This window comes from Aulostomus chinensis, chromosome 11 (assembly GCF_037954235.1).
Source record: "Aulostomus chinensis isolate RoL2024-O1b breed Wild chromosome 11, RoL_Achi_v1.0, whole genome shotgun sequence".
Classification (NCBI taxonomy): Eukaryota; Metazoa; Chordata; class Actinopteri; order Syngnathiformes; family Aulostomidae; genus Aulostomus; species Aulostomus chinensis.
This window is the reverse complement of record NC_141330.1, coordinates 2,622,260-2,643,772: the sequence shown is the minus strand read 5'-3', so window position 1 is coordinate 2,643,772 and position 21,513 is coordinate 2,622,260. Positions and strand designations below refer to the sequence as shown.

Genomic DNA, 21,513 nt, shown 5'->3' with positions numbered 1-21,513 from the left:
CCTCTCGGTGACCAGGAGGTGGGTTGCGGGGCCAGTCTGGGAGTCATCTCGGAGTCTCTCCTGGTGACCGGGGGCCAGGGCTGCGTCTCCTTCTGGGACCTGAACTTTGGCGACCTGCTGCAGACAGTCTACCTGGGCCAGAGCAGCGACGGCCAGGGCGTCCGCCAGCTGCTGGTGCTCGACAACGCCGCCATCGTATGTGACTTCGGCAGCGAGCTGAGCCTGGTGTACGTGCCCTCGGTGCTGGAGAAACTGGACTAAGACGGGGAGGAGCAGACGCTCGTTGGATGATGTTGGTGGGAGCACTGGGAAAACATGGACGTTCTCTGGCTGTTGGACACGGATGGGAACATGAGCGCCATGAGCCTACGAGGCTTTTATGACTTTAGAAGGAGGAAGGTGATCTGAGGACCTGCTGCATCCTACCTGAGGGGGCGGGCGCCCCCCCGCCCCCCCCCCCCCCCCCCCGGCTGACGTTTACGAGGGTCACACGGTTGGTTCAAGAACATCTGGGTGCTTCTCCCCTGACGAGGACCCACCAGTTTGTGCTTTTGTGTGTGTTTGTTTTGTGGCTCTGCCCTCAATGCTGCTGACCCGGGTGGGGCTTCACCCTCCCACAGAGGAAGACGACGCCGTCTTCTTATTTTTTAATATTCCTGCTGCCTCGTTCGCTCCACAGCGGCGTGCAGCCATAGCAACCCCGACGACGGCCTGTTGGGATGAGCTAAGCAGTTGTGTGTGTGTGTGTGTGTGTGTTCATCTGAATGACTGTTGCCCTTTTTTGTGGCAAAACTGCTGAGAACAAAACCCATGTGTGTGAGGAAGAAGTGATGATGATCACTGTACAAAAAGACCTCCAGGGGGGGCTGTTTTTATATGTATAAATCTGTTATTTATTAGTGATACTTTTTTGAATAACGGTTTGTTTATGAATGGCTAATCCTGGTTCTTAAAGAAGAATATACTAATGTGCAGATAGTGAGATGAATGATGGGCTTGTGGGCGGGGCGTTGCTTTGTATTTAACTGGAAACACTGAAGTGATGGGAAGTTTTGGGTAGGAGGGCTGAGGTTCCACCTTCATCCCAGCGTCAGCCTCTGATTTTGGGGTAACTGATGCCGTTCAGGGGCTTCCTGCGTGCTGCACCTTCATCAGGCTACCTCCATTTTCTGAAACTTCTTAAATTTGGAGTTGTGGCGTCTCAGCACAGGCTGCCCTCGGCCGCCGTCATGTTTACATTGGCTACTGTATCTTTAAATTGTTTTCCCTTTTTAGAGGTTGTTGGGTTTTTTTTTGTTTTTGTAAATCCCTTTCTTCCTGCAACTGGAGCTGACACCATCTGCAGCGTTTACATTCTGGCCCCAGACAAACACGCCTTCGTGCAGCCAGCCAGCGACGACTCGACGGTTTGCAGAAAACAAAAAAAGAAAACTTTTGTCGTCGAGTTTCCTGATGGGCAGCAGAGCGCCGGCGCCGCAGCAGCAGCCTGGATTTAAGACGCGACCTGGCGAGGAAACTGATGTGTTGGAGAGGAGAAACACGGGATTGTGATGCTAGCAGACACGAGCTTTGCTCTCTTGGGGCCACAAATGAGGATAAAGTAGCTGAAGACGAAGTGAAGGCGCTTGGCCTTTCGTGACATTTTTAGTGACTCGACTGTTGCTGAGTAATAACACCCAGATGAATCAATGAGAAATGAATCCTTCGTTGCAGCTCGACTGAATATTTCTGGTAAAAATCTGCGGCGTGAATCCAGCAGCTGTCCTCCATCAAACGGCTGAACTGTTTCGCAACTTCTCCTCTCATCCAGGGGTGCTTTGGTTCATCTTGCAATGTTACACATTAACATTTCATCAGCCAACACAGATTGTGGCTTTGCTCTCGTCGGTGCCTGAACGCGTCCTCCAGGATTCAGACTCCAACCTAAACGGATGTATCTGATCGGATCGGATGCTTCCGCTTGGTTCAGCTGATCAAACGTGTCCAATTCAACAACCTCAAATCCAAGTGGTGGCGGGATGACGGGACGGTTGACGGCTCCTAGTTTGTCCTCCTCCATGTTTGATTCCGTTTATCGCTGCTCTAACGCCAGTTTCCCTGTCGAAGTCTGGTCTGTAGCAGAAAACCAGTCGGCGCAGGGTCGCCTGGAGCCGGCCTCACTCGGACTGAATGTAGCTCCAGCAGACAGACACGCGTCGGGCTCTCAGACGTCATCCCAGTCAGGAACACGGCCGACTCCGGCTCGTCCTGGAATGTTACAAAGTCTCACATTTGAATTTGAGTTCTGAGCGACTCCTGCAGACGCTTCTGCTTGTTAGTTTTCTGTCATAACCGGCAGGCAAGAACGCTTCGGATTGGGGAGGGTGTCTGTGGGGCGGGCGAGCGAGCGAGGGACCAGCACAGCGGCTGAACCTTGACGTCATCATGAGTGTTCGGTCCGTGGTTCAGTTCTGAACATCTGTCTTTGTATCCCGTTTACAGTGTCAAGAATTGGACTTTTTCTTTCAGAGGTTCAGGTGGGAAGAGCAACCCTTCTCATCCAGCAGCAGGAACGCAAGTTAGCATGGTTGAGCGTCCGGTTGCCTCGCCTCCACGTCATCGGGGCTTCTGGGTAACGGGCTCGGATAAGCTCCTGTCCACCGCTAAGACTACTAAAGTCCATACTGCACTTTCTTTTCTTTGAGTTTTCAGCTTTTGATGTCTCTTGGGTTGCTAACAAGTGGCTAAGTGAGAACGCCGGTTACCAGTGGTTGAAAGTATTTTTACACGAGTACTTTTGTGCAATGTGGTGGTATCTTTTCTTGAGTATTTGCATTTTTTGGGGACCTTTGTACTTTTGCTACACCACATCTATCTGAACCCATCGGCCACCTTGAAGACAAAGAGTTTGTGATGCGCTGCAACTGGCACGACCTTCAGAGGTCAATGGTTCAAGGGTTGAAGGCTCCCAAGCTCTGGAATACACTGATATCAAGTAGAATGTGTACTTTGAAGCAAACTCAGTGTCGCGTACTTCTTTTACGTCAGTAGAATGTTGACTGCAGACTTCATGGGTTTTTCTACTTTGGCCTACCTGCCTCAAACCCAAGCGTGAAGTCGTGTCGGTGTTGTTCCTCCTCAGTATCACGGTAGTTTTGTACTTCTAACTGCATCTCGCTTACGACGATCCTGCTGATCAAAGTCTGTAACGTCTCCTTGACTTCATCAGAGGACGGGAACACAACTTTGGAAGAAATGTCTAATTGGGACTACTTTGACATGGTTTGCCGTTGTAGGGAATGTTACTCTCCTCTGAAAACCCCCGTCGAACATCTGTGGTCTTTTTTTATGGGCTCTCCATTTTATAGAACACAACATGGAGGCAGGACATCTCTGCAGCATCGCAACGTTGACCTCCGACTGTCATCGACGCGCTCAGCCTTAAATATTGCACCTGCCTGCTGTGGGCTGCTGGTTTGGCTTCCATGCTGCTCCTTGGCACAGCTCGTTTCCTGCTGTATAAGGAAAAACCAGAGTAACGCTTTCCGTGGCGATGCTAAGAGTCGCAGGTTGGAGCTGCAGCGAGAACCAAATGTGCACATCTGTGAGCTGCGCTGGCGTCTCGCTGCCTTCCCTCGGCGGAGGGCTACAATCCGCGCAGGCTGTTTTAGCGGAGGTAACTTATTTACAGTTTTTTAACACAAAGAAGAGACTTTGTACTAATTTTCAAATAAAGAGGCTTTGATACAACAAGCGTCTGTCTACTGGGTTTATTTTGTTTTTACAACAATGACTTATTAGTGACTTTTCTCCAGAGGAACCGTCAGAATAGTTATTTAAGGTATTTACAGAGTTACAGATGAAGAAAAAAAGAACTTGTTAGAACGTGCTGATTTGTACCACAACTGAGCTACGCGCACTGGTCGTGTCGGGAGTGTCTCTGCAAATGCTCCATCCATCATGATTCCAGTCATGAAACCATCACAGCCCAATGTGGCCTTGGTGATCACGTGTGGGAGGGGCTACAAGAGTGGAGTGCATGCTGGGATATTGGGGGGGGGGCAGATTTGGTGCTGGAGGTGCAGAACAGGTTCCATCCATCACAGACAAAGAAGGAAAAGCAGCAAAGAGGGACAGAAGGAATGTGGGGACACAGACAAGTGCATAGTGACCTGGTCTCACAAGTCACCTACGTTTCAGAGACCACGCCCCCTAAAACGGAACTCCTCCCGTCAGCCACCAGGCACATCTTGGTAATCGACCCCAAGGATTCAGTGCGTTTTCTATCTTCGAAGCAGATTAGAGAGAAGCCTTTGCTGATGCCTGGTGAGAAAAAAGAAAAGCAAGCTCAGCGCTTGTTGAGGCTCCAGAGGGGGTCGAGGCTGCTGAGCGGGTCGTCCCCTTCGTCCCCACGGGTCCCGTGGAGACCCTGACCCTCCGCTGGCTGCAGAAAGCTCTGTTTGGTCACCCGCTGCTTCCCCTTGCCCCCTCCCTCCATGGAGAAGGCCTCGGGTGTCAGAGAGGCCAGCAGCTCCAGGGATGATGGCGCTGGAGCGGCGGGAGGCGGGTCAGTGCTGAGCGGAGCCTCTGGGGCTGGCTGGTGATTGGATGCTGGTGGTGTTGATGGAGAGATGACATCCAGGCCATTGGGAGGTGGTGGAGAGTGAGCAGTGGGGGGGGGAGGTGGACTGAAGGAGGCAGGGGGGTGAGGGTCAGCGAGGGGACAAGCCTCCTGGAGAGTCTGGACATCACCTAGTGAGTCAAAGTGGGGTGCAACATTGACCCCCTGCTCATCCAGGATAAAGGAGCCGCCGGCCTCCATGGAGGGGTCGGTGGCGCTGGGGGGCCGGATGCTGAGCTTGGCGATGGTGGCTTGGATGGAGCTGATTGGCATGTCCCCACCAAGGACGATGTCCTGCTGGGACTCCTGTCTGGAGTAAGGCTGCAGGGAAAGCAGACAACAGTTAGATCGGAGACGTTCTACATTCATTACTGCTGTCAATCAAGAGTACCTCGTCCAACCAGAGCTGGCAGAGTTCCTACGGAGTGAAAACGCAAGCACAAGAAACGTTAACGGCTGAATACTCAGTTGGCGCCACTGGGACGGACACTTAAGACTCTGAAGGGACAACGTGGACATGAGACACCAGGAAACCACCTCACATCGCCAAGGTTTTAAGACGAGTTATGACACTGACAAAAGTGCACTGTTGCAGGACATTACGATGTCCCAGTGAAGCTCACCTTTGACCTTAGTGATGTAAAGTTACATCATATCCTGTTAGAAATGTATCTCACATGATGTCATAATCAGCACATGGAACATTAAGTCATGGCAGAAATGTAGATTTTTGACAATCTAAGTCTTCTCAGTTCATCCATCAGTCCCAGTGGATGTTTTTACCAAATTTTCCCTCTGGCCTTCCTCTGACCTCTGACCTCTGGTTAGCAGGAAAGAACAGACGAGTTTTCACGTTGTCTGTCTGTCACAATCCAGTCAAGGTGAAACGTCAGGAACGTCCTCATGAGATTTCTTTCAATTTGGCACAGACGTCCACCGGGGCTCATGGATGAAGAGCTCTCTGGTCAAAGGTCACTCTGATGGGCGTACATCATAGTGGCACACTCCTGAAACACACCGGTGTGGCGTGTGAAGCATCAGTGATGCGTAGCACTGGTTCCATTTGTTCTGCCTGCCCCGCGGCAAAAGAATTTTAAGGCCTGGAGAACAAGTTCAGAGTAACTAGAGATGGTGGAGGCTCCCCTCAGTGGTCAACTACAGTTTCAGACTCAGACTAAATACTGACAGCTGGATATTCTTTGACCGTGCAGAGTTTCAGAGCACGCGTGGCACCTTTGTGGCAGCAGAGTTGGTGTTCTTGCTGCAGGTTGCCGTGGCGATGCCATGTCTCAGCAGGACTTGCTCCGCGTGCTTCAACACCGCCTCATAGCAGAACTTCAGGTGGAGCTGCAGACGAAACACGGCAGGGTGTTAAAATGAGGCTTTTTAAAGCTGGGAATCCTCTCACCTGTGCTGCACGGAGAAGCAACAAAACAAAACCGTGTCTCACCTTCTCCTGGAGCATGTTCTTCCTCTGCTGTCTCATCTTCTTCACCAGCAGAGGAAGGTCCGGGATCCCATTTCCTGCCTCCAGCTCCTGCAGTGCAGCGTACAGCAGACAGAAGGCGCCGGTGCGTCCAACACCCGAACTGTGACAGAAGGTTTGACCACTTAGTTCGCACACGCTGCTGATGACTTGGGAATTTCTCCCAAACAGGGAATCAATCAGTGAGATCTAATTCAAAGCAAAGTTTCAGGAATGTAAAAGTGCTACAAACTGGAACAGCATCAAAAACAAAATACAAAAAAACCAAACAAAAAAAAAGCTCTGCTGCTGACGTATGGCAGCGTTTCTCAACCACTGGGTGGGGGCCCATTAGCAGGCCATGAACTGCTTTCAACTTGTAGCTCACTTTTTGGTAAACAACTTTTATGAATAAGAGTTTACACAAATATTACGAAAATAAAGGATTAGTTGTTCACACACTCACCTGCAGTGTACTATGACAGGCATGTGTAAAGGCCTCTGGTGAAGGTAGTGTCCGTGTACCTCCTGGATGAACCGCAGCAGGTTGCTCTTACTGTCAGGTAGACCCCTGGTGAGGAAGCGGGAAACGTGAGGGCTCATCTGGCTGAAACAAACCTAAATGAGATCGTCTGAAACTCTTGTAGACACGACTTACAGCTCCGGCCAGGAGGTGAATTGAAGATGAACGACGGTACGTTTCAGGCTTTGATCGCGATACTGCAGGCTGATCATGCGCTCCACATGAGTGGGAGTTGTCTTCTGCGTGGTTAGGCTGAGAGTGATTGGTCCCTGAGAGAGCTGCTGGCCACGCTCCGTAGGGAAGTAACGCAGAACCTTTCCCTGAGAGAGAAAACAGAGTTAAACTCACAGAGGACGGGTTAAGAATGAAATTAACTTGATGACAACTCATGATGTACGACAGAACATCTCCCAGTTATGAAATCCTTCTACTCCAAAGACAAATTTATCATAAATGGATTAATCTGAGTAATTCAGTACCTTTTCCAGTTCCTGCTCTGAAACCAGCATGATTATCAACGAAACCTTCTGCTCATAAACCATCAGCCAGAAGTCTGCCGCTGTTCCGGTGAGAGGAGCCTGGGTTGCGATGAGTTGTGGGCAGTATGGCGACAAGTCTCTCACATAGCTAGCGTTGATGTAGTCATCTTTGCCTGACTGCAGCACCACTCGGTTGAGGTCATAGGGCATGACATCCTGGTGTCGGTTTTTCATGGTGTAGCAGCGAGCAATGGCAATCGACAGCTGCCGGGCATCTTTCTCCTGCTGGTCCTGGAGCTCTTTCCACCGGGCGTCCAGCACTGACAGGCCACCCTCAGTCTCTGAAGGGTGTTCAAGCGATTCTACTTGGGCTCTGTAGCGTTCCAGTTCACCATGAAGATGGGCAACACGCTCTGGCGCTTGGTATGGATCACCCTGGATCAGAAGAACTCCCTGGGAGCTCTTCTTTCGGCGCTCCCCATCCTGTGGGTCAGCTTTGGTGGGTTGGAGGACATTGGTAGGGGCTTTGGTGCCTCCAGGTTGGCTCTCTGGGCTAGAAGAAAGGAGGTCATCTGTGCTCGAGTTTTGGCGCTGAAACAGAGATGTGGAGGGAGAAACGGCAGAGGGTGATGGAAGAGTGGGTGGAACTGTGCCTCCAGGGGTGGGGGCTGATGTGGGTCTCTGCTGGGGGTTCAGAATTAGAGAAGCAGGACCTGGGGAGGGAGATGGGGAAGGGGAAGGTGAAGGGGAAGGAGGAACAGGTGGTTGAACTGCTGATGGACCTCCAGAACAAGGCTGAATCATGTGCTGAGGAGGGGCAATGTGGGGACCATGTGGGCCCATGGCAGTGGGTTGCTGTGGGGCACTTGGGGGTACATTAGATCCTGGAGCTGTAGGATACATACTAGAAGGCTGCGAATGGGTCATGGGAAGAGAAGTCTGTGGTTGTTGGGGTGCCACGGGCTGTGGTGCCAGGGGCTGTTGGGGTATCATAGGAGGCCCTCCAGGGTAGCATACTCCCCCAGAATGATGAGGGGGTACCTGCATGGGCTGCTGGGGCATGTTTGGTATAGGAGGTTGTCTAGGATGGGGGTGATGGTGTGGGGCAAGGGTACTGGGGGGCATTTGCGGCATAGGGCCCCTAGTCAGATGAACTTGAGGACCAGGGACCATATGGGGTTGAGAGGCAGGGGGTATCTGTGGGCGTAGTGTAGGGTGAGTGGGCTGGCTAGTGGGTGGTATATAGTTCTGTGACACTGGAGGCCCTGGCTGACTTGTAGGGGGTATTTGTGGTCTGGGACCACCTGGCATCTGTATCTGTGAATGAGGTGGGATCTGCTGGGCACTGGGGGGGATTGAGATTTGTTGCTGTTGTGGCAACATATGTTGGTGAGGAAGTCCGGGGGGCATCTGTTGGTTGGGAAGGGGCAAATAAGGTTGTGATACAGGGGGTGCAGGCTGAGAAGTTGGGGGTATTTGTGGATGTGCAGTCTGTGGTGTCATTTGGCCCTGAATTTGCCTTGGCATAGAGCCTGGCATCATTTGAGGATGCTGTTGGGGTAAATAGTTCTGTGGTGTCTGGTAGCCTTGGGGTATGCGAGGCTGAGGCTGATAGCCATTTTGTTGCTGTGACGGTAAATGGCCTGGGAATGGCTGCTGGTACTGGGGAGGAACACCAGGTTGAGGGGGCATATATCTGTGTGGGAAGACTTGCTGAGTCTGAAAAGGAGGGTGAGGACCAGGCACTGCTCTGGGTCCAGCCTGGTACCCCTGAGGCAGTGGTTGCCCCACAGGTTGGGGATACTGCGGTAGCTGCTTCTGCGGCCGGGGCAATGGAGTTTGGCCTTGAATAGGCATCCCTGGTTGAGGCATAAACTGGGGGTAGGCCCCCATTTGTGGAGGGACAGCATAACCAGTTGAAGCCACAGGTGGGACAGGGTGGTGTGGTGTAGGAGTGTAGCTGGGGATAGGGCCCTGGATGCTATCAACAGTGGTGGTTGAGGGCCGGACTTGTGCAGGTGCAACAGGGCTGGGTTGGGGGACTTGCGGCGCAGGTGGCCTGTAACCTGACACAGGTGCCTGGGTTGGCATCTGCGGAGGCATCTGAGGGAGGGGTCTGCATGGCATTGATCCCTGCGGTGCAAGAGCCCCGGAAGTAGGAAACTGAGCTATCCGTGCCAGGAGCTCTGGAGGTGGCAGGTTCGCTGGGAAGCGAGGAAGACCAGCAACTGGAGCACCAGGCCACGGCAAAGAGCTGCTGCTGCCCAAGTTTGCACCTGGGGGGAGGAAGGCTTCAGGACCAGGCAGACGAGCTCCAGCAGCAGGGAGAGAAGGAATGTCAGGTGGGAGGCTGCGGAGCTCTTCTGGTAAGTCACCTCCCAAGGCCAAGATAGCTGCACTGAGCTGAGCCAACTCTGGATCCTCCAGGCTGGAGCAGGCAGAGTCAGTATCTGAGGTCTTTGTTTTCAAGGAGGGCTTAGCTGCTGTGGGCCTTGCAGGGGGCTTTTTCTGGTTCTCTCTGTAGGAGGAGGCGAAAAACAAGGACCAGAGGCAAAGCACTCAAATTAAACATCTGAAAGAAGTTTCAACATGAGCGGAGCAAGTCAAAGAAAGACAGAAGACGTGTACCTCCAGCAAAGCAGTGCAGCTACAGTTCACAACTATGCTGATCAAGATAAACAAGCCAGGAAATGGCCAGAAAATTGTCAAAGTAATTGAATGCCACTCATAGTCGCGGTATAAAAATACATACTTTTCCAGGATTGGTTTCCTCTCCTCTGTCCTGGTCTGACACAGAGTCTTGGCTTTCTCAAGCAGACGTGACGCTTTGGCCTCCAGGTCATCATAGAACTCCTTTCCCTCTTGCGACTTCTTCATCAGGTCCTCGTAAGCTTCATACGAGCCTACCAGTCCCTGGACCGTGCTGTTCCACTGCTGCTCTGTTTGGCTCAAGCCTTTGCGAACTGAGGCATACTGGACGTTGGCTTCAGTCAGGGCTTTCAGGATGTTCTCCTGAGCTGCCAGGTTCTGGTCGATGTACACCTTTACCTGCTCGTACTTCTTCAGTTGCTCCTCAAATATACGCTGGAAAGACACAAGTTAGTGAAGAGTTTCACATATTTGACAAAATAGTAACTACTGACAATGCTGACTTCTGTAGGGGTTTTTTTGTAGCTGCAATAAGCTACTGGACCCATGGACAGACCATAGAGAATAGAAAACATCATTCATTCTCTTTATTGAATTAGTTTATATTTTTTAACACATCATATCTTGCGGCCATGAATGAATCAAAACTACTAAATTATGGGAACAAGTTATATTTTGTGGTGAAAAAATAAAGAAATTGAAGAAACAAGTTACATACTTGTGTCCTCAAGACAAACTGAGTGAACAAGTCATCTTGTGACTTCCAAATAATATGTGGGAACAAGTTGTATGTTAAGGCCTCAAAATAACAAAATTGAAGGGGGAGGTTATGTTTTGTGGCCTGAAAATGACTAAATTGTATGAACAGGTTCTATCTTAAGGCTTCAAAATAACACTAATATTGGGAGCCCGTTGTATCTTATGGCCTGATAAACTACTGTGAGGGAATAAACTACATGTCATGGCCTCAAATAACAAAAGTGAAGACACAAGTTATTTCTTGTGGCCTTGTTTTTTCTTGTTTTTAACATAAAAAAGTCTCAATGTGGCCACTCAAAGGCTCCATATTTATCTTCAAAAAGGTTCAAATATTCAGATTCTTATTTTCCTCTGGCAAATTTTAAGAATGCAGCTTCCTCCTTGAACCATTTTAGTTTTCCTGTGTCTCTCAGTCTGCAAGTTTGAGTGGAAGGAAAAGTGTGCAGCACAACACCTTCATGTCTGCCCTCTCAGTGGTGACGAGGGTGGAGGTGATGTCGTCCTGCTGGATAAGGTCACGGAGCTGTTTTTCCAAGGAGGCTCTCTGTTCCCTCATCTCCTGAACCTTCGCCAGGATCCGCTTCATACACTGCAGCCCTGCGACTTCCTCTACACACACACACACACACACACACGTGCGCACGCATTGTTCAGACACAATGCATACACAGTGATACACACATCCTCAACATCAAACATAACTTTACCTTCACTGAGGTCAGGTCGGGGCAACGCCTCTCTCAGACTTTCCAGTGGCCCCCCCAGCAGACGCAGATTGCTGATGTGTAGATTCATGGCCCGGTGAAGCTCTGTGTTGGTGAAACTGGCCTTCTCGTGGGCCTCCAAGTATTTCTCCAGATCCCTGTGGATCTCAGCCAGAGCCTGAGCCTGAGCCGCTGTGTGAACCTCGTCTGTAGCGGGACCTCCAACTTCCTGGAAGGCTCGTTCGCTGGCCTCGTCTGCCTCCAGGACGTCTCGGATTTCTTTCAGGGAGGACTCGACATCAGTGAAGACCCCCGACAGCACTACAGAGGCAAGCAAGTCAGTACTCAGAAAACTTAAACAGACCAAAAAAACAAAAAACAAACGCAACACAAAAGACTAACTCAACAGCTTGGGACATGTTTGAAGTGTTTCATGGATGCTTAAGTACATAAGATCACTTGCTAAGTCAGTAGAGCGGTGCAGGAATGAGCCGTGGAACCCGCAAATCAGTTAACATGAACACGTCTGGTTCCCTGGTCTCAGAGTCAGTGGGGTTTGGGATCAGTAGCTTGCTTGCAACAAAAGTTAGGCCGGTGTGTTTGTGCGTGTTTGAGGCCATTGTCATTACCCTGCATGGACTGGATGAGGCTCTTAACCGTGTCGGGTCGCACACTGAGAGCAGCGCACTTCTCCATCAGCACAGGCGGGATGTGGCTGTACATGTCCAGGTTGTCCACAGACTCCGGCTCCAAGCCCAGAGAGTCCATGAACTGCCTACACAAGGAGCACAAACCAGTTAGCTTGAACCAGCATGGGTATCCAACCCCTGCTAGCGCGCACCGCTACTCTTGGTTCTTTGGTGTGAAACTACAATGAAGGATGTTCAAAACTAAAGCTCCAAAATGATGGATTTTGGTGCTATGACGTCTTTGTTCTTGTTGTTGATGCTGATGTTGTTTGTGACGAACACAGAAGCGTTACCGTGTCACACCAGTTTGCACTGCATGTTTGGAGCATTCATAAAGACACAACTGTCACGTCTTTTGAAAATATTCAGCTTTTTCGGTTTTACTCAAATTGGAATGTTATCACATAAAAACAGAATTTATTGTCGTTTCATTAACTGGGTTCTCACAAGCATAATTAGCAGCTGAATTATGGCTCCCTGTCATAGGTGAAACACACTCACTCAAGGGTCTCATTCTTGCTTTCAATCTTGGCCATGACGTCTCTCAACAGCTTGGCTTTCTCCTCGCTGGAAAAACAGTTGTAACCAACATTAATTAAGCAGTACTTTGTCTACCCGACGGCAGACTGAACATCCTAGTGGGTAAATACCTGTACAGGGAGGAGGCTTCATGGGCAGCCATGGGCACCAGCTTGGCAAACAGGTCCGGTCCGGTGACACTGGGGTCAGTGGGGTTGACTGGCAGAGCCTTCACCAGCGGGGCACCTAGAGGAGCACAGAGGGCTACGTTTACTGGTTGTAAATTGTATGCATATCAAATTAAGATCGTGCCTCATTTGCATAAAACAAATAATCCACCATTAAAAGTGTCTAACGTCGCACGGATTGTGACTCAAATCATGATCAGAAATCAGCAGGACCACAGACGACCTCAGTGCTTCTGAGGAGGGAGGGAGCCACCAGGGAGAGCTCAGTCGTTCTGATGGATTTCTGATCAACGTTGTATGAAGAACACGTGTTTATGTGTTTCGTGTTTTATCTTTAGAGAGGAGTGTCAACCTACTGAAGATGAAAAGCATTTAATAACTCTTAGAACACAAGCTTTTTAGATGAATATTCAAGAACTGAACTGAATGAAAAATTAAAAATGTGAAATCAAATTTTAAAACTTTACTTAGAAGTGTATTTAAGTGGGTTTTTTTCTTCTAGTAATTTACTGGGTGAAAATAAATGAACGAACAAAAATCGTCTAGCAGACAAGAATATGCCGAGACGAAAAATATACAAAATGACAAATATCAAAGCCAATAATCTGCATATCTTAGTATTTAGTTTTTAGGTATCGTCGTCAGAACTGGAACATCCCTTCAGGAACCTAAACTAAGGAGGAGAGGCAGCACACGACAGCATGAACGCAGAGCTGAGACGGACCCCTGAACCCCCGGGCAGCGGAAGCAAGCGTCCCGGTACCTTTGACGGACGCCAGAGTTTCCAGAGAAGGAACCGTCTCGTGATAGATGAAGTCATTGTCCTTCTTGGCAGAGTTAAACCTGCAAATGATATTTGATGGAAAATATTTCATAATTACCACTGATGTCATCACGACAGGGTTTGATAACCCCAGGACACAAGGAACTCATAAAAAACAAGTGTGACACAAAAATGCATCGCTTACTTTCCACCGATGACGTCCATGGTGAATCTCAAGGCCTCCTGCACGCTGTCAGGCTGACCCTGGTTTACCAGCACGAGACAAAGGAGAGAACATTTACACCGAGACGGATCACACTGACGGGAACCCCAGCCAGTTCCAAAAACCACCACCAAACACATCTTTGTTGGTCGTTCCCTCATAGACACGTTGAAAACACTTCCTTTAAAAAGAGTGTTGCTGAAGAGCAACTGTGTTTATACCTTGGCAAGCTTGATGGCCTCAGTGAGTTTGTCCAGGGAGCTCTGGAGGTACGCCAGCTGTTGGTGAGACAGCATTTAACTGAGCCGCAGGAAATACAGGGCAGTGGAAAACTGGACTACAGCTGACAAGGGGGCGTGTGTGTGTGTGTGTGTGTGTGTGCGTGTGTGTCCTCATCCCAAGCATTTAGCTGATGGAAAAACTACTTACAATAACTAGAAAGCCTAAGAACCCTCCATGGTCTCGCTTAGCTCTCACCATTCTTTTAACATGGTGAGATCAATGGTGAAGATTTGAAAACTGCATTCCGAATCACATCGGCCGAGTGAATTTCCTGACAACGGGAATACGCAGGTCGGCGAGAGAAAACTCCTGCGATCACTTTTTCTGGAAACCTCAATACTTCCAACATTTCTTAGTTTCATGTCCTGGGTTAGTTTTTATGTACTAAATAAAAGATGGTTCAGAATGTGTAACTTTAAAAAATGTTCATTACTGCCTTGGGGCAGAACTGTCTGAGCAGGCACGTTCAACCACTCCCAGGTCTCAGAGTTACACCCAATACTGAGGTGCCGGCGTGAGTCGGAGCCCTGCTGGCAGATTGGGGTCCCGCCTGAGAATCCCACTCTTAAAACAGAGAGCTTCACGTTTCCAGGTCCACTTTGTTATTTTCACTTCATTTTACCACGTTCACACCATCTTTAACTGCTAGATTTTATTTAACTACAGTACCAGTTTTTAGTTGGTGTTTTTCCCATGTAAAGAACTACATCGTGTTGTTGTTAAATGTGAGCGCCCCCTAAATAAGGGAATGCTACTGATACATGCAAAACATGCTGCACAAAAACAGAAGTGGGCTTGAAAGCAGCTGAGGACTTGATTTCCTGGATGTGATGTTCATCAGTACTAGCAGAGCCGACTGGGGCGCAGCGCGGTTCCCCTTCAGGGACATGAAGTGATGTTCTGTCTGCTCGGTTCAGACTCACAGATACCGATGCTGAAATACTAAATTGCAAAAATACAGAGGAAAGCAAACTTAATAAGGTCTTCGCCCCGGAGGACCTCCGGGCTCAGGCCCTAAAAACACCTCAGGTGCATAAGGTCATTTAGGACACGCTGTTGTCGAAATCGACTTACAATAACACAATTTTTCAGAAGTAGAACCAGCTTTTCTGTTCTTCATCAGTTAAGAACTCGGAGAGGAACGTTGCAATGTTGAAGAAGGGTGTTTTTGTGTGTTTAGTTTTAAAAGAAATAAAAAAAGATGTTGAAGAAGACTCTGGTCTGAACAGATGTGTCTTCAGGCTCCAGCAGAGGCTGAGCGGTGCCTCTGAAGCACAGGAGGAGTCACTACATGTTTGAAAACCAAGTGAATCTTCGACTCCGGCCTTGGCAGCCACAACAAAATAACACTGAATACCAACATGCACAACATGAGATTCCATCTGTCCGTTCAAGACTGAAAGTGACCGTTTGAATTCGTGTCACTTCTTGAAGTCACAGAAGAACCGTGAACATGTGAAACAAAGCAGGAACTTCCACTGGACTTGGTCCTACCCGCTCCCCGTACTTCTGCTGCTCCTCAGCCTGCTTTCCCATGTGGAGCTGCAGAGATCAAGAAAACACTGAATCAACAGAGGAAGGAGTGTGTGGATCTGACAAGTCCAATCCACAAACAGAATGACAAAACACACACGTAATTCGACTCACATGTGCGATGGCAGCAAAGTAATAGATCTTCATCTGAACCAGCTTCTTCCAGTCCTTCTGGATCTTTCCCAGCATCGAGGCCGTCTCCGAGTTCTCCAGAGCCCTGCAGGCCTCTTTATAGTAATCCACCACCTGCAGCGCCAGCGCCAGCATGAGCCCCAGTGACAACACCAACATGGAAATCATGGAATGTAGTTCATACTGAATGACTAAGAATTCCACCTGAGCACTGATGCGGGCGACCAAGAAGCTCTTCCTGTTGTCCAGCATGGACTTCTCCAGAAGACACTCCTGAGCCTGACCCTGAGAGACACAGACACAGACACAGACACAGACACAGACACAGACACAGACACAGACACACACACACACACACACACACACACACACACACACACACACACACACACATTCAATGCCCTGAGCTAACTAGCAGTCAGCTAGCGTGGCTCTCGGAGGATGGACAGTGAGAATATTCCCCAAGACGTTGGTGTGTTCCCTTTATGTTAGCCAGCAACTTGTGGGACTCAAGTCCACGTCTCAGATTCAAGTCTCCATCCCTGGAACATGCATGTAAGCAACATACCAACATGAGGTTGATGTTGAGGTTAAGAATCTGGTGGCTCATGTCCACACTGAAGTTGTGGCTGAAATGGTCCCTCAGATAGGAGAAGGCCCCGGCCGAGCACTGGAAGTGGGTGCACGACACTTTCATGCCCTGGACGGACGCAGAACAGAGAGTCTGTGAGAGTGCAGATGAGTAGCGCACGACAAGGGGGAGTGTGTGTTTGTGTAGCTCACCTCCTCAGACACCCTGTTGTCCATGGCCCCCAGCATGGAGTGCAGAGCCCCTACAGAGACCCCACAGACAGGTTCAGAGAGGTTTGTTACCTTTTCACTGTTTCTCCTTGTCAGTTTGAAGGCTTTCAGTTCGACAATCTCAAACTGCACCTCAACTCACCGAGATTGTAGAGGATGCAGGCTTGCTCATAGCTGATGTCATCATGGGTGACTGTTTTTCCAGAGAAAATCTCAGTCCTGCACACAAAAAAGGAAATAACTGGGATCAGAGCAGCATTGGACTCAGCCAGTTATCAGTCATCTCTCTGTAATGGGAGGGAGCAGGAATCTCTGTTCTGTGTGTGTGTGCGTGTGTGTGTGTGTGTGTGTGTGTGTGTGTGTGTGTGTGTGTGTGTGTGTGTGTGTGTGTGTGTACCATGAGATGGGCACTGCAGCCTCCTGGCCCGTCCCCATGGGTACGCGGCTCTGGAGGTAATGCAGCTGGCCAAAGTACTTCCTCAGTGTGCTGCATCCCTCAAAATCTCTGGTCACATTGACGGCGCTCTGAGGAACAGACCACAGCCGACCTTTGAGACTATTTTGTATTTAATCATCTTTTATTTACCACTGCACAAACACAATCAGGACCCAAACACGATGAGAAGTAATCCTGCTGAGAGTCACGTGGTCCTACCTGCCGCAGCGTTTCCAGCTTCTTCAGCTGTTCGTTGTAGTTGTCCGGATTCTCTCCATAATTCTTCAAGATGAACTAGAAACACAGATGACAAAAATCAAAACCTGGAGAGACAATTCATCTACAACACCTTGCATCTGTGGAACTTCAGACAAAATACTTGGAGACAAAATACCACTAAATAGGCGAAAAGCAGGATTTCTGTATTTACATTTTGTGCAGTCACAGAAATGAGGCAACAACGTGTTGAGTTTCAGAACTTAGAGACTATTCAACACACACACACACACACACACACACACACACACACACACACACACACACACACACACACACACCTATTTCCCCAGCGTGTTGCTAATGTATCATGATTGATCTGTTGGATTTTACAGCAGAAAATAATACACCATCTCATCATTCACAGTTTCAAAGAAGACGAGTGACAAACAACGCTAAATGTTGGTCCTCCCGAGCTACAGCCTTGAATTTACTTTCTCCTGCAGGTTCTGAAACGCTCCCATGATGCTTTGTGAAGACGTTTTCTGTCCCCATGAGTCTTTGTAATGAGCAGCGAGCTCCTTGCTGCCACTTCAGGAGGTAAACAACCCTGCAGACATTTAGCAATGCGTCTGTTTGTAATTGCATGGCAGCAGCAGGAAGGTCATTGAAAACGCCAGAAGATGCAACAGCAACAACTGCCCTGCACGCACGTTCACTCAGTCTCTACAGAGAGAAACCCCAGCTGGTTTGGATGCCATCTTGAAGCATGAATGATGACAGGTGGAGCTCACAATGCTGACCCGCCCATCTCACTATTACGTCACTTTTTCACTCTGAACCCCAAGCGGGAGAAGACTGCACTTTCCCACATTTACAGGGTTCAGTCCACAGCAGACACAGGTTAGCTCAGTTCAGAGCGATCCTCTGGTCATGTGACATGTGTGACCAATGCAAGTCTCTGGATCTTGAGGACTCTTAACCTCCCGCCGCCGTGTACATCCAAGCAGCTCCTCTGAGGGCCGGTCCTGCAGCCTGAAACACTCGATCTACCCGCCTGAAGACAGAACCTCCACCGTGGGAACTTGTTATTATTACATTATCATTATTATGGATTATTTATCAACACTGGAAAAACTGATCGAATGAATCAACATGTGGACGGAGGTGGGAAAAACAGCTATAAGTCCATTTTTGCACTTCTGTTATTCTTCCTGCATCTTCAGAGTTTTGATTCTAAACATGTCCTGCAGGGCATTACTGTGCTACTAAAGGATGATAATGATGAGCGTCGGGTCAGGAGCCTCTCTCACGCGTGCGTGCGTGCGTGCGCTCAAGTAGCAGCTTTCCTTCACTGAACAGCGACTAAAGGAGCTGTGAGATAGTTGTGTTGATTCATTGCATAACACTTGAACACAGAGAGGAATTACAGGAAGCCAGGAGGGCCAAAGGTCTGCAGTTTTATCAGCGTCAGGAGGGAGCCTGAACCTGGGCCAGCCGCTAACGATCAAACCTGATTCCCCCATGAAGGATGAACCTGAATTAAAACATAACCAGCAGTTTGTTGCTTCATGTTGCTTTGTAAATTTTCACTTTGTTGTTTATCGAAAGGCATGAAACAAATCTAAACTGTCGTCATTAAATTAAAAGGGTGAATGTGCTGGAGATCCACAGCGACTGTGACTCTGGTTTGTTAAAGCCCTCGTCAGGCTGTCATCCGTCGCCACAGATTCGCTTCAAAAATAAAGTCAATACTTTTTCAAGAGCATTTCTCTCTCACATACACACACAAACATGAGTATAACACACATTTTTCCAAAGACAGATGTGTTCTAAAGCTCAAATGAAGACTTGCACTCAGGGTCACGCTGTCAGAGGACCTGGAGAAGTCACAGAGTTGTAAGACAGCGTGGGAACATAAATAATGCAGTAAAACTCTGAGCGTCACTTCCTCAATAACAGCAGAATATTAGGGTACAGATCAGCTGAGAAAAACCACACAACAAGAAAGCATTCTCAGTACACGACTGTGTGGAATCACAGGGTGCCGTCCTCGTGGCTCTACTCTTGTCTCCATCTGTCCTTCCATCAGTCCAACATTTCTATTCTGAACTGGGAGCTCTGCCACATGAAGAACTTCCTCAGGGATCAACGACGTTCTTCTTCTGATTGGGAATCATTCTGATTAGTCCTACACGGGTAACTTTGGACTGATCGTATGCTCATGAAAACCTGTGTTGTGTGGATTCACCCTGTACACATCTGGTTATGCTCTCATCTTCCTGGAGTGTTGATTGTAAGTTTTGTTCACACAGAGTCTCAGAACCTCATAGCTGTAACTTTATGACAGCTTATTACTGTTGGTGTGGTTGCAGTTGTACGGATAGTGAGTGTTTGTTGGAGGCATGTGGTTCTCCCGTCTTGGAGAACCTGCTTCATGTGACTATGAGCTCACTGTTTACCCTCTCCGGCTCTGCCTGGGCCGTGACGAGCCGCTACGTTAGCCGTCTGGAGCCTTGGATGGCGGACTGCTTCCGTTCTTAGTTAGCAGCTGAGTTGGTGGCTCATTATGAACTCGGGCTTCCTCCTGGAGAGTTGTTAGCTAGCAGGGGGCCGACGTGAGCACACAAAGGCGGTGGTCAGGGGCATCTGCCTGGATCAGGCTTAAGCTAGCAGCGACCCGTTCGAGAACGTTCTCCACCCCCGCACCCCCCCAAACCGCGACAGCCGGTAACATCGACGGCCAACGTCAGCTTCTTGATTGGGTTATGCACCCGTCCATAATCCCTGTTTGTTTGTTTGACTTTCAGCCCTGTTGCTCCTTTCCCCACCCAGCTCACCTGCCTGACGGACGGGCTGAACTGGAACTCCCCAGCCTCCTTCAGGTCCAGCCAGATCATCGGCATCCGGGGGACCGCCTCCATCGCGGCCGGCTGCTCACGGAGGCTGTCAGCCGTTACGATGTCAGAACCACACCGGTAGTCTTGAGTACGATGTCGGTTTTCCAGGAGACAGCTTTCCCCCAAACAACAGAGTCATGTATCCATTTACACTTCCACCGGAAGCTGGGAGCGCACGTATCTACGTACGTACGTAACGTAAACGCCTTAACGTGCTGAGTGGGTTTCTGGGGAATGTAGTCCCCCAAAAAACTTCTCCAAGTCCCAGCGCCCTCCACCGCTTTTTTTTTTTTTTTTTTTTTTTAGCGCCCTCCGACCCCAACCCCACCCTACATACGCAATGGACGTCACAGATACGTGAGGAAGTTCTCAAAACGGTATGAACAGGAAATGAGTCGTTTCTGTCACGTTACCATGACAACCTCAACACCAAGTCCATGGTCCACATCAAATGCCTTTATTAACAAAATTATAATCACGCAGTGCAACAATGTGGCATCATTTCTGGCATCCAGGCAGTAGGGAACTACACAGGTGGGAGGCTTGTGAAAACCAACGAACAGGTAAATTAAAAATAGTACAAAAGAGGCTCCATCCATCCATCTTCTACCTCTTATCCTGTTGAGGGTGGCGGTGGGTGGAGCCTATCCCAGCCGCCTTCAGGTGAGAGGCGGGGTTCCCCCTGGACCGGTCGCCAGTCCATGGCAGGGCCAACACATAGAGACAGACAACCATTGGCTCTCCCAGCCACGCCTACGGTCAATTTAGAGTCTGGATTAACCTGGTCCCTCTTGATGTCTTTGGACTGTGGAGGAAGCTGGAGTACCAGAGAGAACCCAGCAGGAACAGGGAGAACATGCAGACTCACCCAGAAAGACCCCGTGCTGCAGCCGGGGCTCCACCCACAACCTTCTTGCTGGGGGGCCACCGTGAGGACCACTGCTCCACCATGCTGCCTAAAATGAGGTCCAATTAAAAAAAATAAGATTAAAATATTAAATTTACAGTCTTCCTGCTCTCTCTCTTTTTTTTCCTCTGGATGTTTAAGGTCCTTAAAATACAACCTCATTTTGGGCCAAAGTCTTTCTATGTAGTCTCCAGCTGGTGTGAACACGATTGGTCGCATGCAACTAAATGTGAGGGAGCAACTTTGGTATTTAAAGTTAACTGTGAATTATTGCAAACGACGACCGTCGTAGATAGAGAGTTGATAACTCGGATTCATGAGACACAACTGATCAGGGCACGGCGGGAGAACCTCGGAGGGCTCGGCTGACAGCAGTGTGACTGGAGGACGGATGGAGGTGCCGGCCTCGTTGTTTGGTGTCTGGTTTCAGCTTCCAGTCTACCTTTGTAGACTCAGAAACCACAAGTGGGACCGCGGCGTTCTAGCCGGGATATAGGAGGCGCAAAGAAGCTCATCCAGCTCAAATATGAAGATGTTATATGAGTTCTTAGCCACATGGAAGAGGTCTAAAGCTGGCCCGAGTGTTCTGAGCTGAGGGATTTTACAAGATATGGAAATGCGTGTGTGTGTGTGTGTGTGTGTGTGTGTGTGTGTGTGAGGGCCATATCATAACCACAGTCCTTTTTGCTTTACCTTCAAAATCCCAGAGGCAGGGAAAAAAAAAACAACAACTTCAGCCTGTCAT

At 49.2% G+C, this 21,513-nt stretch overlaps 2 protein-coding genes across 4 annotated transcripts in view; one reads left to right on the top strand and one right to left on the bottom strand.

Moving 5' to 3' along the window:
- Window positions 1-3,751, top strand: part of scap (SREBF chaperone) — a 32,070-nt gene extending 28,319 nt beyond the window's left edge. For both annotated transcript variants that reach the window (XM_086217700.1, XM_086217699.1), the window contains exon 23: window positions 16-3,751. In XM_086217700.1, coding sequence (XP_086073826.1) covers window positions 16-261 — 246 coding nt within the window. In that variant the 3' untranslated portion in view covers window positions 262-3,751. The remainder of the gene's footprint in view (window positions 1-15) is intronic.
- ptpn23a (protein tyrosine phosphatase, non-receptor type 23, a) lies at window positions 3,740-20,048 on the bottom strand. Of its 2 annotated transcripts, none has more exons than XM_086217697.1 (24): window positions 19,802-20,048; window positions 16,965-17,039; window positions 16,707-16,834; window positions 16,452-16,528; window positions 16,292-16,341; window positions 16,077-16,208; window positions 15,713-15,793; window positions 15,491-15,622; window positions 15,338-15,385; window positions 13,783-13,839; window positions 13,544-13,602; window positions 13,339-13,418; window positions 12,519-12,633; window positions 12,370-12,435; window positions 11,809-11,954; window positions 11,183-11,500; window positions 10,930-11,084; window positions 9,820-10,151; window positions 7,068-9,585; window positions 6,724-6,908; window positions 6,532-6,636; window positions 6,051-6,189; window positions 5,834-5,947; window positions 3,740-4,921 (listed from the first exon to the last, which is right to left on the bottom strand). In XM_086217697.1, exons 1-24 carry the CDS (start codon window positions 19,883-19,885, stop codon window positions 4,328-4,330), a joined length of 5,790 nt encoding a protein of 1,929 aa, XP_086073823.1. In that variant the 5' UTR covers window positions 19,886-20,048; the 3' UTR covers window positions 3,740-4,327. The 2 variants fall into 2 exon arrangements, with proteins under 2 accessions (XP_086073823.1, XP_086073824.1); XM_086217698.1 differs by having other exon boundaries at window positions 4,772-4,921; window positions 5,787-5,947.
- Between the last annotated feature and the right edge of the window lie 1,465 nt (window positions 20,049-21,513).

Excerpts from the sequence above, each read along its gene's own strand:
- ptpn23a (XM_086217697.1), bottom strand. The coding sequence starts at position 19,885 with ATGGAGGCGGTCCCCCGGATGCCGATGATCTGGCTGGACCTGAAGGAG. Across the intron at positions 16,529-16,706 it reads GCTGCAGTGCCCATCTCATG|GACTGAGATTTTCTCTGGAA; the intron begins GTACACACACAC and ends TTTTGTGTGCAG. Across the intron at positions 13,840-15,337 it reads AGCAGAAGTACGGGGAGCGG|CTGGCGTACCTCCAGAGCTC; the intron begins GTAGGACCAAGT and ends TCTCACCAACAG.